Genomic DNA, 17,431 nt, shown 5'->3' with positions numbered 1-17,431 from the left:
AGAAATAACTTCAAAACCAATTAAAGTAAATGAAAGAAATTGTCTGAGAACTAATCTAATTTCAGAAATGATGAATCGAAAATGAGAGCAATAATTAACAGAGATAATCCCGGCACCCATGAACATTCAGAAAAAATGGAAGAAATATTTCCAGATCTGATGGAAATTTTTTCAGAATAAATGAAGTACTTGACTCCTGACCTGATAAAAATTCAGCATAAACAGAACAAATGAAATATTTCCAGAATTGATGAAAATTCAGAATAAACAGAATAAGTGAAAGAAATACTTCCACAATTTGAAGACATTTAGGAATTCCAGAGTTCACAAAAATTCTGAATTTATTAAAGAAATTATTGCTGTAAGTGTGGGCCCCTAAAATACCACATTGCACATCCCCTAAGGGCAGCTATGCTCAGTAGACTTCATTTTATTCGACTCTCATGAAACATGGATATGCTAGGTTACTTGGAAGACATATCAGTGGCAGTTTTTACATATACTAAATTAGATCATAAGGATTTATACTATAAATAATCAGTCTGACCAAACAAAAGCAAACTCGGTTCATATAAACCTTTGTATCAGGAGTTTGGCAGGATCTGCCTTTGCAGTAGGAGAAGGCATACTGGTGAATTGGGAAGAAAAATAGAGGGGGGAAGTGTGTGACCATACAAGGAATGCCTTCCAGGGAAATTTAGAGTCACTTAGCCTAGAGAGTCACTAGCCCTTCAAAAACTAACATTTAAATTGAAAGAAATTTATTAAAACAGCATATAAAGATATTTTACTTAAGTTTTTGATTCTATTGGGAGGAACAGCATCCCCTTCACATGGTCCCCATGCAAATGCCTCTGTTTTGGCTACAACAAGCGAAATGTTTGATCCCATCCTGTAGGATATCCTGTTCTTATAGTTTGAGTAAATGCATATTTTAGTGTTTGTACAATTGATACACTTTCATTTGTTGTTTGCTGGTTTTTCATTTTTATTTACACAACACATTGGATACATCTACTCAAAGATGAATAATCAAATTCATTTAGGAATTGGTTCAATGCATGAACAGAGATGGCATAACACCTGATTTGAGGACCATGAACGCTCTTTTGAATATAGCGTCTAAGAGCAGAAGATGGCACAAGGCAAAAGCCATAACCATGCAGATATTAGCTGAAATGAAGAAATTGAATATAGGTGAATTTATGCTCAGTATAGTGATACGTAAATGTCAGTAATGTAAATATACAGGGTGCATAGCAAACGGGGTATGGCATGTAACTGGCAAACCGTTGATCCTAGAGTTATACTTTCAATTAGAAAAAGTTTCCAAATAACGTGTAGTAGCTTACTCAGATGTCAATCCTGTTGCAAGGAATTTTATAGTTATTAAACTAAAAAACTTAACTTTTGTACACTCCCTGTGTGCCACAAAACCCAATTAGAAAGTTGTTGCCCCTGTTTCTCTTGATGCCAACCAAAGAAAAATTCCATGTTTCTAAGTGCAATATTCGCTGAGACATTCAAATTCGAAAAATTGAGGAAATTGGGAAAAAGCAGCATTGTTTTTCCGCATTTAATGCTGTGCTTTCCCAAATTTCTCCCATTTTGAATTAAAATATCTCATTGAATATTGCACTTATAAACATCAAACTTTTTTTGTTGGCATCGGGAGACATGGGACAATTACTTTCTAATTGGGGTTGGGGCACACTGAGTCTGCATAAAAAGTTATTTTTTTTTATTTGAATAACTATTCAACCCCCTGAAACATGAATATCATATCTGAGTACTACACAATATTTGGAAATTTTTTCTAACTGGAAGTATACCTCTAGGATCAACAATTCACCAATGAAATGCCATATCTCCTGTTTGCTATGCACTCTGTATATGGGAAATATTTATTGCTATTTTGTGTTTATAAGTCTTTATCGTAACATAATATGAATGAGTGGCATTGTGACCTACAAGTTTTTTCTTCTACTTGAATACAATTCAATTTCTATAGACATAAATGTGTGATCAAAGAATAACATTGATATTTATATATCATGTTTATAACATTCAAATCTTAAGGTAATGAGGAACATGCTGATGAACATTTCTAATGCTATATCTGTGTGAACTTCAATTTATTCTGTTTCTATTCAGAGCCAAGTTTGGGTTCCTATTATCATCTACTGACAGTCTTCTGTGTCAACTGTAAGTTCTCAAACACTTAAGCTTATTCCATTTAGTTTTTTAATCAAATTGGCGTATGGACCATTTATTGTTCAAAAATGAGATTTACCTTTAGTATTTCAAAACCTAAATTCTTCTATGATTTTGAGATCAGTAAAAATTTATAATTAAATTCATTTTTTGTTCAAATTGAAGATTCTTTTAGTCAATTATATTTTCCATGATCTATCTTCTCCATAGCCAGGGATAAAAATAATGCCTTGTCACAGATCTTGCAAAAGATAAAAGGAAAAGAATTTTCCATGGAACATCCAGATGATAGTAAGTTTCATTGGAACAAGTTTTGATCATTTTAAAATGATAGTTACTTTGATTGTTTAACAATGTTTCATGTTAAACGTGAAATTTATTTTAAAAATTGTTTCAGTTTTAAACATACGTTTATGGGTGTGTGCTTCAAACATTGGTAACTTTCATGGGTATTGTTTGTGCAACTTCAGTCCAAGAAATTTTAGTATTTTTTTAATAAAGTCCGAATTTTAAAATTATGAAGGTTTCATGATAATTTTTTTAATAAAGTTTTTGAACTCAACTTACAAATTTATAATATGAAATTACAAGTAATATATAGTGAAAGGGCTCGACAAATCTCAGGTGCCAGTTCGCCATAGCAGCTATAAAATTGGTATTGGCATCTAAAATTTTCTGTATGTGATTGCTAAATTGGAGTACAGGAATGACACAAAATTGTCTGATTTCATGACAGTGTCTCTTTTAACCTATGAAAAGATATAAAAAGAGTACCAGAAAAGTCGAAAAAGCATTATTTAGGACAGTTTCTCTTGAGATTTAAATCGTTCTTGTCTCCTGAGAAATTTGGTTGGTGCCTAAAAATTTTTGCATATAAATTAATCTTTATGAAAGTTTTATCACAATTGATGGAATGTATCATACTATGGAAAGTGCAGCAGGACCAAGGAGTAATATCATTATACAGGGTGCACATAGTTAACTTCTCACACCGCAAATTACTGGCCAGCCGTTAAACCAAGAGGCATAATTCCAATTAGAAAGATTTATCCAAGTAAAGTGTAGAACTCAGATACATCATTTATGTTGGTTATTAAAATATAAAAATTAACTTTTATTGCTGACACCCTGTGCTCAAAAACCAAATTAGAAAGTTGTTAAGCTGTCTCTCCTGATGCCAACAAAAAGTTTCATGTTTTTAAGTGCAGTATTCAATGAGATATTTAGAATTTGAAAAATGGAGAAAAAGTTTGGAAAAAATATCAAAAACAAATACAAAATGCTTTTTACCCTCATTTATGCTGGGTTTTTTTTTCCAACTTTTCTCTGTTTTCTAAAATTCAAATATATCAGTGAATATTGCACTTAAGAATGTGAAAATATTTTTTAGGCATCAGGGGAGACAGTGCAACAACTTTCTAATTGGGGTTTTGATACAGTTTGTATAAGTTAATTTTTATATTTTCATAACTATACAGAACCCCCTTGCAACATTAATGACGTATCAGAGTTCTAAATGTTATTTGGATAATTTTTAATCTGAAGTATGTGTCTAGGATCAATGGTCTCTAGGAGTAATTTGCAGTGCAAGGAGTTAGTTATGCATCCTTTATAGGCAGTTATGAAGGATTTTCACTGTATAGTGATTTAGATAACGAAGATAATTTGCTCAAAAATCACATTAATTAGCCAAAACATGATTTTCTGTCAATTTTTATGGTAGTATCGTGTTTTATTTATTAATTTTTACATTTTTATTCTGCCATCCCTTTTATAAGCGAATGGTGGTTTATTCCTTTTTTGTAAAAAATGAGTTTAATTGGTATGCATCCCAAAAAATGCTCATTCATAGTGAGGTTAATTGCATTCTAAGATTCTGTTTAAAACTTATTTCTTTTTTCAGTACATTTTTTCTCCACAGCCATGGAAATTGTAAGTAGTTTGCTTCTTGGTTTTTAGTATAGGCTCTCTCTCTTCGCGTAATTTTAAAGACATTGCACTCAGCAAAATTTCACTTGGAGTTCAACTTTAACTGTTTTAATCCTGGAAATGAGCAGGCAAATTAATGATATGGCAAAGTTAAATAGACAAAATCGGTTAGATTGACAGGTGCAAATGAATCAAATGTGGATGAAAGGCTCAAACCCCTCTCACCAGAGTTCACTAGTGAACTTTAATGTTTTTTTCTTAACAATTGAGTCTCCATATTTGCAGAATCTAATTCTTCTGAAAGCTGATTTTGCTGTAGTTGGTGGTACTCCATAAATCAGTATATTAAAGTATATTTTTAGTATATCCAAACACATTTCTCTTGCATTGTGAATAGTATATTTTTTCATTCCGTTCCTCAAATCTAAAATTCCTGGATCATCTAAATTTTACTGAGTCATATCAATAGATAATTTCAGATAATGCAATGTATATTTGATTACATTGCATTGATTACTTTGATTTTTGTTTTTTTACTATTATATGTTATTTATAACTGTTGTTACAACACTTTTATATGTATACTGTATTATTATGAGCTTTTTTCCTCCAGTGTAATAAGGTATATGCTAGTAAAGAACTGGCTTACAAACTAAATGACCTTCTGGAACATGGTCAAAACTGTTCATTTTTGGGGAATGCTTTGAACGAGTCCATATATTTGTAAGTATGCATCCTACTTTTTGTATCCTTTGCATGATTTATAAATTTTGGACACAGGTCTTTGTTACATTAAAAACTAGATCTAATCAAAAATTTGATTTTATTATTTCTTGGATGCCATCTCTTCATTTTTCAAGTTTTATGCCTTGAAACAATTTGTAGTTAATTACAATTTGCATGATTGTAAATTAATTTACTTAAATACTAATTTATTAAAAATTAAGTTATTAAATTTTTCAATCTACTATATCACACATAGACGTTCAAGCTGAAGTCACCATGCCCAAAAAAAACTTTTGACAGATTACTGCAGTGGATTAGGATTTCCAATTAATTATTTCATGATATGAACAATTATGAACCGTGAACCCCTGATGATATCTAAACATCAATAAACCTACTGTAGGAGTAGGAAATCTGTAAAATAATTTTTCATAATTGCTCAAACGTTTAAATTAACAAAATTTCAAAATTGGCCTCGTTGACGACTTCTATTGGAACTCCAACAATATAGAACTTATATCAACTTTTAATCATCTTTTATTCACTTTTTCCTTATTAATCTCCTGGAAAATGTTAATTAAAGGGTTTTACTGCAATGAATGACATTTATGAAAAAAAAAATATATATATAAAATTTTTAAAAACTGAATGTTTGAATTTTCTTAAATTAGTAGCTCCCAACCTGCACCTCCCAGGGACTCTGTGGCTGATCCTGAAAATTAATAAAATCTGTAAATTTATTTTAAAAAAACCTAAACGGCTCCACCAAAAAAAATCTAACATGGATAGAAACCTAACAAGGGCTTGTGTCAAAATGGTTTGGAATAGCTGCCTTAAATGAAACATTACTGGTGAAAATAATAACCATACCTCGTACTGCGGCCTACTGTTTGATCAACTTGTATTATTTATGTATATTTATGATGCTGTGTATTATGTTTCAATAGCCTGTGTTTGCCAATCGATAAAATTATTTGTGGTTTGACCCTGGCCAGATCATATATAGATCTCTTGAGTCTATTATGGATATTTGCTTTTGATTCCCCCTCACCATCCCACTGTAATATGTTTGTCTTCCCCCCCCCCCTGTTTTGTATGGTTTGTGTCAATAAATTCTATTCTAATTTTTTTTAAAGAATTTTTGGAATAGATTTTTCCCAAAATCTCCTACCAAACTTGTTTTATTTTAGTCGCCATCTCTTTTTGCTCCTGTGTGCCACAGAAGATATGGAAAAGTTTATGGAAATATATGAAAGATACATACCTAATGTAAGTTTAAATGCCAAAAAAAAAATCATGAATGCATTTATTTATTAATGATTTAAAGATTACTCTTTGTTTGAATTTCAAAACTGGACTCAGTTTTCCAGGTTTAAGACTAGTTGTATTTATGCCTTTTGCCCATTTCAGACATATATCCCAGAACCCAATGTGATGCTTGAGATAATTAAAGCAATTGACTTTTGTGGGTGTTACCAATATCTTCCTCAGATTTCATCAGGTAACTTTCATCTATCCTACAAAATATTTTGCATTTCAACTATTTTTTTGTTAGAAAAATTATTTTCTGGATGTTATGCCGATAAGAAACTGTAGAAAATTTTTTTTGTCTCCTCCAGTAATCAAACCTGGGTCTTCTTGCATTGTCCTCTGGTGTATTGGTTAGTGCATCTGCCCAGTTGTAAGAAGATTCAGGTGTGATTCCTGGCAGAGACAACAAAATTTTCTGTCCAAAGATTTGTATCAGCATAACATTAAAAAACTCTCCTAATGTTCCATATTTTTATGAGCATCTTTTTCTCAGCCACCTCGTTGGGCATTTTGCCTGTTGTGGCATTGTATTTGTACTGCAGGCCGAAAAAACATAATCTGTGTGTGTGTGTGTATATATATATGTTTTCTTAATTTACGAATGTGAATGTTTAAAATAGAGATACTTAACCTTTCATGTTCCACAGGTTACCTTGTGCTAATAAAATGGAGACCATATACCCCTTTACAAACTGATATTCAATATAAAATAATGTAAAAATAAGTTGATCCTTTTTCCTTCAAGCTCACAGACTTCCTGAAACCTCATTAATAGAGCTTGGAAGTTTAGGCACTAAAAATAATTGAAATAGGCAGGCAAAAGACACTAAAAATGCCTAAAATAGGCACTAAAAAGGCATTTATAATTTATGAAGAAAGAAAAAAAAATAAACTAAGGTATTTTAAGGGTACAAAAAATTAGCTGAAAAATTGGTTGCATTTAATCCCTCTACTGCTTTAATTATGGTTTCTAATAACTGCATTATTATTCAAGTTAAACTGATTTCAAGCCCAACATAAAATATTAGTAGATTCTCAGGATTAGGTTCATAACAGGGTAACAGGGCCACCATTACCTACCGGTTGCAGAACCCGTAGAGAAAATGGACTCCTTCAAGTTCTGAATAATTTGCTTTTTTATTGTATTATTTGAAATAATCATTTCTATAGTTGAAACATAGCTACCTTGTTATAAAAATGTAAATTTTTTTACTACTTTTGTATATTATCACATGTATAAGACTCCTTCAAGCGTGGGGCCCTGTGTGACCACATCTGCTGCTCATCTCTGAATGCGACCCTGGTCAGCTTAATCAAATACTAAATATGTATGTAAAATAAGTAGCTGTGGCTGTTTGCTCCTACCCCGCATACGTGATCCGTGACGGATTGATAACCTCTTGGGACAGTCATCGGTCAGCTATACAATGCCTAAGTGAGAGCACATGTTATGTGAAACATGAGGAAAAAATTTCAAATTTTGCTTTTCTTTTTCTAACATTGGCTGCATTCATCTGAAACAAAATCATTCACATCTAACACTATCTGGTCAAAAGTCTTGCCATACTCTAGCAAATTAACTGAAGTAGAAACGACTGACAGACATATCTTTCTGAAAAAATCACCAAGAATCATTGCCTCCCCTTTTTACTTCTTCAGTATAAAGCACATACAAACGAGATGTCTAAAAAACAAAAGTTTATGGTTTGTGTTATTCATGAATTTTTCACATTCACGGCTACTTCTGGAATGTATCCCCACAAATACAGAGGGGATAACTGTATTGATATGATTAACCAAACAAATATATATAATTAGTGTATAAAGATACAAGGTTTTTTTATACTAGTATGAATGCTTTCATAGTTTTAAAGGTATTGTATCAAAATTCTTTAGAATATTAAAAGATCTCATGGTATCAAAACTTCTATTTCACTGATATTTTATGCATAAAGAAATGCTTGTAGAAAACATATAAATTACGTTCCATCACAATTTATGACAATTTTTCATAATATTTAAAAAGTTATTTTTACCCTAGATGTTCTCATGTTTGAACAAACTGAACGTGAAGACGTTTTAAGTGAACTTTTGAAAGTTTCTGCTGGTGCAAAGATGGAAGAAAAAGTGAGTACAATATTTTATTTTGCTATATCAACCTGATTTCTCATTCCTGGTTAGTAGTTATTCTTATAGAAAGAGAATTTATCGTGATAGAATATGGTTGGTCAATGTCTGGCATACCATCATGCTGAGAGGCTCTTTTAAATGTTTGCTACAAAAATTTTCAAAATGGTAGAAAGTATTTAAAAATTGAGAAAGTTTTGTGAAATTGTGCTAAAATAAATAATTTTTATTTTTGAATGAAGACTAACCTTGTAATGCCAATGAAGCCTGAAATGTATAGCCAAGTTTCAAGCCCATATAACAAATCGGACACTTTTCAGTCTCTGAAAAATATTTCAGAAAAACAATTTTCAAAGAAGAAAAAATTCATATTTTCTAATTTTATTGAATTTTTTTTGTGGGGGGAGGAGTCTCTTTAAAATACTGTATATAATTTGTGATAACACAGAGAAACCCCAAATGAAAAGAATGGTAAGAATTGAGCGGTACATGCCAAAATGTACATGTTGGCAAGCATTACATGTAAGATTTCTGTCCTCAATATTGGACTAGTTAGAACAAGAGTGTTCGGTTTTGTTTTGTTTTTTATGACTGCAGGCCATAATGAAATTAAATTTTCAATTGAATAATACAATGAAAACTAAAAATAATAATAAGGATCAGTGGCCTCCTCTCTCAATGGGCTTAGACCAACGTGTCTCTATCCCTCAGCCTAAATTAAACAAAAGCTTTTAATCAATGAATCTTTTTTTTCTCCTTACTGAATTTATTACCGTTTCTTTCTTCTACATTTCATGTAATTTTAATAGTGGCAATTCCATCATTTTATTATTTCAACTGCCCTTTTTAGAAGGGGTTAAAAGAGTTGAAAACGAAGCTTCTAAAAATGTTCGGGGTGCATTCAAAACCTTCAAACTTGTTAGGATGACCCTCATATTGGGACCACAGTTTTTTGGTGTAAATAACCTTCTTGCCTCTGTGTTCGATTTTGACTTTCAGAGAATCCAGAATTATAGGTCTACCTCTCACCAGTTCTAATATTCATAATTTTCCTTAACTAATATATTCATTAAGGTCTAATAATATCAGTTTCAGCTTTATAGTCTGTATAACTCATACAGTCACAATAAGTACCATTACAGGAATGACGTCAAATCATTGGTAGGGGAAAAATAATTGTGCAGAAAATTTTGGGAAACATTTTTTTGTCTGTAAACTCAAACTATGAACTGATTGATTGGTAATTTTCTGAGAAAACTAATTTTTTTTGTATGTACATGACATATACATATCTGCAAGTTTTCTGGATAATTTTTTACTGGCGTGACACAGAAAATGTCCTGCTAGGGCGAGAATTTAGTCCTAAGCTGTCCCTGTTTACTGGTCACATAAGATGACGTCAAGGGCCATAGGGTGAGTATGAATAGCATTGGAAAATTTTTGGCCAAACCTACACTATTGCATTTTAGTTGTGTGCGAATTTGTTTTGACAAAATGTTTGGGAAAAAATATCCAGTATGACAGTAGCTCTCAGACCTTTGCCATCCATGGTTTCCCCTTCCTCAGTCAATGTTTATTTGCGGCTCCCCCCCGGAACAGTCTAACAAAGAATCATTTCCAAGCATTGGATGGGTACATACCAATATCTACAGGTCGCCCCTGACATAGGTTGCCGACATCCCTGGGATCCATGACGCACATTTTCAATGCAGTATGAAAATATGTGGTATTACATATTTATTTTTAGCAATGAATTAATAACATTTTTTTAATATGGATAATTACAGAAACATTATTCTTATTCTTTTAGTATCAAGAATTGGTCACAAAGATGATATGGGAGATATTAGAGAAGTTAGAAACAAGAGCACAGAATCAAATGGTTAAGCGGCTCAGGTAAGTTCATTTATATAACAGCAATCAAACTACACACACCAAGTAAATAATACATTACATAATTTACAAAAACATGTTTTACTACTTAACTTTGTTTTCATTATCCCCTTTTTTTTTGTTTGTAGTTGGACCGGTCAGATGTTGGGAGATATTCTCAGAGTATTTGTGAATGGCAAAGACATGGAAAAAGTGTGGTAAGTGTGTAGAGCATGGTTTACACACTCAATTAGAAAGATTGAATTTTAATTTTTCATCCCACATTTTTTTGTTTACTGTTTGAATTTGGTAAGGGAAGTTGAAAAATATGTTAGGTGCGTGTGGATTTTATACACAGCCAAAATTTGTATTAATTATTCCATCATTAAAAGAAAAACTATAATTTGATGGTTGAATTTGGTACTCGTTTTTGCCATGCATTATGAGTCTAGGAATGATTTACCACCATGTATCAAGATGTTAATGAGTGCATGTTAGAATTGATCTTTTCAGTATTCTCATTTGTGTTTAGCCCGCAGAGAACAAATTTAGCCTACACGTGTGTAGAGATAGACAAAAAGTTGAATGTTCAAGTACAGTGTGGTGTGTAACCCCACATTATATCACATATTGAGATGTTGGAAGTAAAAAAAGCGTATAACAGATGACTTTATTTAGGTTCTAATGTTCGTGAAATTTTTAACAGTGGGTTGTCATCACAAAAGTCCAAAACATCAGAATAAGTCTTATAATGAGGGACTACTGTACTTAGTAGAATTTTTTTTTATGATATTTAAATTATTTTTCAATTATGTGGATGCAGATTTGTCCTTTAAAGGCTTGACCTGCAACACATATTAACTATACACCTTTAATTTACAGGCATGTTGTGCAGAAATTAGCGAAAGATGAAGAATCTATTGTTGGCCATCCAATGTAGGTATTTTTCTTTCAATTTTAATATTTTTTTGAATCGTACCATTTCACAACGAACACAACGTTACAATGGACATAATTGTGTTGGGAAGAAGTGGCCATTTTGTTTGCTATTGTAAATCCATTGATAAGGGGAACTGTAATGGGTAAAACTAAGACAAAATCTTAGCAAAAGAATAGGAGATTCACTGAATTGAACAGGGGGAAATTCAGAATGTTAATTTCAGTGCAAACATTCTAAATTCTGTTGTTTTGTATCAATGTGATTTTATTGTTTTCCATTATATCAATGTTAATAGAAATTTAGTACAGCAGGGCCCTGATGTATCCAAGCTTATGTGTACTGGACTTGCCTCAGATAGCTAAAAATTGGATAATACAAATCTTGATAGATTTTAAGGTTAAATAATGATGTGAATGATGGAACTATGAGTTTTTACACAAAGACTTTTCTAAATTATACTCAAAAGTGCCATAAAAACATCAAATGAATATGAATTACATTATATATTACTGAATATAGAATTACATTAAATAAAGTACTGTATTTCTCTCATACAGTCAAACCTCAATATAATGAATGCTGATTTAACAAATTCCTCTCCAGAATTCTGACAAAAATAAAGGTTAAACCCCCCTATTTAACAAATAAAAGTCTTTGGTGTAACATTTTTTTCAAACTGTCCTTAATTTATCTTTTCTTCATATATCTCATCGCCCAAAACCACAATCTAAAGATTTGACTTTAAGCTTTTCTTTAGAGATCTCCTTTCTGCAATAGGAGGAGGCATTAAAGCCATTTAGGGTATGCTTGGGAAGGTTTCAGTAACCAATTGATGTACACCAATACCATGAAGCATTGAGCTGTCTGCATCTTTAGGTTTCAGTAAAGAAAGTAAGTTACACTTCAAGAGTCTGTGCTCTGTCTTGACAAGAAAAGAATGGCGAGTCATCTAAAGAGAAAACATTTTTCAGTTAGCGGAAAAATAACAATTTTGAGAATTGAATGAAAATGTTGGACGTGACAAACAAAATTTTATTAAGCAATTTTTTCACGTATCCTGACTTTATTCTCAAGTTTATATATGGGTCATTCTCACGAAATAGGAAAAAAAATGTCAACCAAAAAAATCCAAAGAAATTTTTAGGGGCACTTTTTTACTCGATAATAAATGAAATAAAGTCAGCAATGAAGTTTGTTAAAAATTCATGGTGGGAAAAAAAAATTAAATTCAACCATATTAAGAGATATGCAAATCCAACGAGGAATTTTGCCTGTTTCGGCCTTTAACTTGATATTTATGCTTGGCACTCGCAACATGCTCCATCTATTTTAGTAACTCATTTTCACCTTGGACCAAGCATTGATACTCTGAACATTTATTTATTTTTTTGTCAATTGCATTTTCTTTTCTTTTTTTTTTCTCACTCTTTTTTTCATCAGTTCTATAAGGACAACAGATTTTTAATTCGTCTTTGTTTTGCTAGAGCACAAGATGCGCTCTCAAAGCAGTCTTTAGTGAAGCATTACTGCAGCTTAGTATTGCAACCAAGAAATTTTTTTTTAACTTTTTTCCCCATTAACTTTTGATCAAACCTTCCTTCTGGTTACCTAATGCCAGGAGAAAGGCATTTTTACAAATTTTGTAACACTGATCAAAAACTAAGCATGTTGAAAAGATGTGCTTTTCAGAAGTAATAGATGTCTCTGAACTGAAACACATGCTAAAGAGGAAATAATTTTCAATTTTATATATATCTTTCTCACAAAAAAAACAGCCAGGAAAAGGACATTTAATAAAGAGACTATTTTTTCCTAAATAAATCTAATTTGTAAATTAATTTACAATTCTAATTGATTTAAAAGGAGGTTCAAGTGATGGCTGCAATCTTTACCTTCTCAATGCAAAATTTAATAGGTGGCAACTATTGGTGTAGGATTTGGACCAATGTTTTCCAACTATCAGGAATGGAAAAAAAGAAACTGGGGAAAGTTTTAATTTGGCTATAAACTATTGATAAAAAAATATTTAAAATTATATAAAAAAAAGGTGAAATATGAAAGCATACTGGCCCTAAAAATATATATTATTGAAAAAAAAGAATATATTTTTATTTTGAAATGAAAAGTTATCATTTAAAACTTTTTTAAAATGGGCTAGGAACAGCTAGGAGAAAGACATTTCCTTAAGAAATGAAAATTTTTTCATGCAGATTTTGAAAACCTATTGATGAAAAAACGGAGTGGCATCCTCCCAGAAACTGGAATATAACATATACACTCGTGTATAAGCCGAGTTTTTTTGTGAAAAACTTCAGTCCCCAAGTGGGGGGCGTCGGCTTACACTCGGGTCAGTTTTTGATGAGAAAATATCGACCCCCCGCAATCAGTAGTCATTTTTGTAGCAGTGTTCGAGAAACCGACATTATTATTATGAGATATGCTCAAATCCCACAGAACTGATAATGTCAAAGCAGAGGCAAAGAAATCGAAAACATCATTGGTCGGTGGTGTCTAACGTTGATTGTACAGCCTTTAGATGTGATCAGCAACAAGCTCCTCAAAGACTATTTGAGGAATTTGGGGATCGAATGGATGGGGGAGTGTGGAATTCTGTTTCCACCAAAATTATCATCCGATCCTTCAAAAAGTGTTACATCAGCAATGCGATGGACGGAATTGAAGATGATTGATATCCTCTTTGAAAGTGACAATGGACAGCCCAGAGGAAGATAAAAACGAAGATGCCGCACCCCCTATGATGATCTGATGGATTACCATCAGCTTGGAGACGTAGGAGAAACGGATTAAAAAGTTTGAATCATTTTCTACTGTAAATTTCCGTAAGCTATTCATTTTGCGTAGAAAATATAAGAATTTTTTTCTCTGAAATGCACTGATTTTTTTAGGTCGGCTTATACACAGGTTTTTAATTTATTGTGGTTTTGGTGGTCCTGAAATTGGGAGGGGGGGGGTGGGTTGGCTTATACACGAGTATATACGGTAAGTAAAAAGTGACAAAAAAGTTCAGTGTCAAATAAATTTAATGTAAACTGCTGGGGACACAATTTCGTGACAATCACCCATATATTTTTACAATTGTTGTCAGAAATAAGATGCGAGAGCAACCCCAAAGTAAGTAGCATTCAAAAATTGCCATTTTGAGTGTGTTTACACTGCTAATAATTCTACCTCGATTTGACAAATAAAATTATCTGTTTCTTCTGATTCGTTAGAATGGGGTTCGATTGTAAATTATATTTACCTATGTACTTTGAAAATAGTACCTTAGCATAACATAAGAAGCTCTTGCAGCTACTCCCTGAGGCTGTTGTGCCTGTTTTTTGTAGTGCAAAGTGTTTTGCACGTCATTTCACTGCATTGATTTTTCCAAAAGCTAAATGAGAAACATCTGAGATAACCTAATCCTCGTTTAATCGATTTCCCATTGTAATTTAAGAGAAAAAAATATCTTTTTATTTTCATTATCTAAAACAAAATTTTTTTGTTATTCAAGCACTCACATAAACACACACACTCACTCTCTTTGATAAAATCATCTCACTATATTACAGGGCTGGACAAGTGCCAGGTTGCCTAAAAAATTGGTATTGGCACCTAAAATTTTCTTTGTGTAAAGAAATTTTTAGGTTACTAAATTGCAAGCTGAGGGCAACAAAATGTTTCAAATTTATAGCAGCATGTCTGCCAACATGAAAGAGGATCACTATGCCTGAGAAAGTCAAAAGAAGCACGATTTCAGACCTTTTTCTTCAGGCAAAAAGTTTTTTGGCACCTAGATTTTTTCATGATTTGTCCAGCCCAGCTGTATTATCCTATTACATGCAGAAAAAAATAAGCTTCACATGGATTAACAAAATTAGAAGAAACATTGCTTGTGTCTTATTTTGATAAATTCATTTAGTCATATATGTTGCATTGAAATGCGTGATAATGTTCTTGACTAAAATTTTTTCACTTGTGTTTTTTTTTATTTCTGACCTGCTGTTTTTGGTTTAGGTCAGAAATTCTATTGCAAGTCTGTGTCTTTTTCATGAAGGCTGGAGAATTAAAAAAAATGGAGGTTAGAGAAATTTTTTAAAACTCAAATTTCAATGTTGTAATAGATAAATTTTTTCAAAGAGGAAAAAAAAGTTTTAATAATTTGGTTTTTTTTTAAATCTTTGGCACAGCTTCCAATTTTAGACAATGAGAATTAGGGAAGTTTTGGTGTGAATCCAAATTCCGTACAAAAATAAATATAAAGAGGATTTTTGAAAAACAATATATGGATCTTCCATAAATAAAAGTAAAATTTTAGAGATTTTCCCCTTTGCAGAAACATGACATTGTGCAAGCTATCATGATCAGTGATCAATCATTGTTAACCAATAGATTAAATTACCTGTCATTACTACTCTCAAATTAAATCATGCGAATAAAAAAATTGCCATCGGATCTGAAACAAGACATACAGACTTAACAAGATGTATGGTCATATAATATGACTATAAGTCAATAAGTCAATATGACTATAAGTCAGATGACTATAAGTCATCTTATCAATTTCAGAGGCCGAATTAACATTTGGTAAATTCTCCCCCACCCTAAAAATGACACTTTTTTATTATTTGATGCTAAGGCAGAAATTTGCATTCCGCTCGTGACATTATGGGATTAAAAAACAAAAGCGTGTCTTTTTTTTTTTCCTGGTAAATTCTTTCGGAATAATTTTTCCCCCTCCCGGAAGAGCTGGGAGACTTAGCAGCTATGCTTCAGGGATCCTTGTAAAAAATATTTTGTGAAACTGTTTTAAAGTTTGTTTATAACTTTTTAATGTAAACATAATTTTTTTTAATTAAGAGCTCCCAATTACCAATGAAGAAAAACATTACCAAAAAAAGTAAATTTCCTAGTGTTGTTTCAAGAATTTTGGGACCTTCAATCCCTGTCTTAATTAGTTTCCCCTCTCTCTCAATCAGTATGCATGGGCATCTCATACATAAATTCAATAACAGATTAATATATTATTGTATAGTAATCATATTATTCTTATATTAAATACATAGTATGACAAAAGCTTATTTATGGTTCCCATACAAGTTGCTTTAAATTACACTGTGTTGCTTTCAACAGGTTTGTTGGAAATATGCTTCTCGCACATGCCAAGTCAACATTGGTGAAGACATTTTAAAACAAGCTGAAGAACTTGAAAAGTCTGGAGAACTGAAAAGTAAACAAATGTAAGTGCAATATTGTCATGAATACACGTACGTCGTACATGTTTTCATGAAGATTAAATGAAGATTTACCGTTAAATTGCAGTCCAATTATTTTTTTTTTGTTCCAAACCAAGAATGTTTTATGAATTATGTTTTTCTCTATTTTTTCCCAGGGATGCCTTAAAAGCTCTACTGGAAGTAGAACCACAACATGATCAAGAGAATGAGGATTTAGAGCAACAGCAAGAAAAAGTGTAGAATGAGCTTTGTGACAGTTTTTCTTTCCAGCTTTTTTATGAAAATTTGTAATTTAATTTTAGACATGGGAGGAAAAAAAGGAGATAGACAACTTTTTTGTCCCTTATTTTTTCTGATTCGTACCATTGATATCAAAAAGTATAAAGTTATCAAAACACACTATCCTCATAGTCACTTTATTTTTTCTGCATATTTCGATTTCTATATATATATAAAATTGATTTTCTGTGTGTGTGTGTATGTTCTCTATACAAATCTACAATTTTAGATCGATCGTCACCAAATTTTGCATATATACCAAATAGGACCCGACTTGAACGATAGGCTACTTTAAAATTTCGCCAGAGCAGGGCAAATGCCCCAAATGGGTAAAAAAATGTCGGGCAACAATGATTTTTTTGGGCCTCAACAATCACTTTCCAAATGTTTACTTTGGTTACCGTGGTTCCCTAGCAATGCGTTTCAGACGTGTATATGCCTTTACAATGGTTTGTCATTTCTTTAATGCGCCAGTATATTTACAATATATTTTATGCCTTTATAATGATTTCCACTTTTTCAGTAGTCGTCAGAATCTTCAGCATCACTTTGAGGGTCAGGCAAAGGATGATCTCCATAGAAATCAGCCTTAAAATTGCTGATTTAAACTGTATAAATGCGGAAATTTAGTGGGGGTTTCCTGCCACATCAATAATTTTAAGAACTGTATTGAATTCTCAATTTTTGAGATATTGAGTTCGCTTAGAGATAAGAAGCCCAGAAAATTAAATATGAAGTAACTAGCCCGACCTGCTTTTAAGCTGGATATCCATGCAATAACATTGATTGCAATTTT

General features: G+C 32.0%; 1 protein-coding gene across 1 annotated transcript in view; it reads left to right on the top strand.

Annotated features, from left to right (window-relative positions):
* LOC149079420 (small ribosomal subunit protein mS39) overlaps positions 1–16,758 on the top strand; it is a 37,276-nt gene extending 20,518 nt beyond the window's left edge. The window contains exons 13-26 of the mRNA XM_089240142.1: positions 1,047–1,197; positions 2,155–2,205; positions 2,425–2,505; positions 4,118–4,146; positions 4,757–4,866; positions 6,060–6,138; positions 6,280–6,370; positions 8,222–8,307; positions 10,118–10,203; positions 10,329–10,397; positions 11,062–11,115; positions 15,137–15,200; positions 16,253–16,359; positions 16,512–16,758. Of these exons, the coding sequence (XP_089096268.1) occupies positions 1,047–1,197; positions 2,155–2,205; positions 2,425–2,505; positions 4,118–4,146; positions 4,757–4,866; positions 6,060–6,138; positions 6,280–6,370; positions 8,222–8,307; positions 10,118–10,203; positions 10,329–10,397; positions 11,062–11,115; positions 15,137–15,200; positions 16,253–16,359; positions 16,512–16,596 (1,143 nt within the window). The 3' untranslated portion in view covers positions 16,597–16,758. The remainder of the gene's footprint in view (positions 1–1,046; positions 1,198–2,154; positions 2,206–2,424; positions 2,506–4,117; positions 4,147–4,756; positions 4,867–6,059; positions 6,139–6,279; positions 6,371–8,221; positions 8,308–10,117; positions 10,204–10,328; positions 10,398–11,061; positions 11,116–15,136; positions 15,201–16,252; positions 16,360–16,511) is intronic.
* Positions 16,759–17,431: the final 673 nt, after the last annotated feature.

This window comes from Pholcus phalangioides, unplaced genomic scaffold (genome assembly GCF_987345545.1).
Source record: "Pholcus phalangioides strain wild (caught in Gottingen) unplaced genomic scaffold, Ppha-v1.0 ptg000012l_1, whole genome shotgun sequence".
Classification (NCBI taxonomy): Eukaryota; Metazoa; Arthropoda; class Arachnida; order Araneae; family Pholcidae; genus Pholcus; species Pholcus phalangioides.
This window is presented reverse-complemented; position numbering and strand designations above follow the sequence as displayed.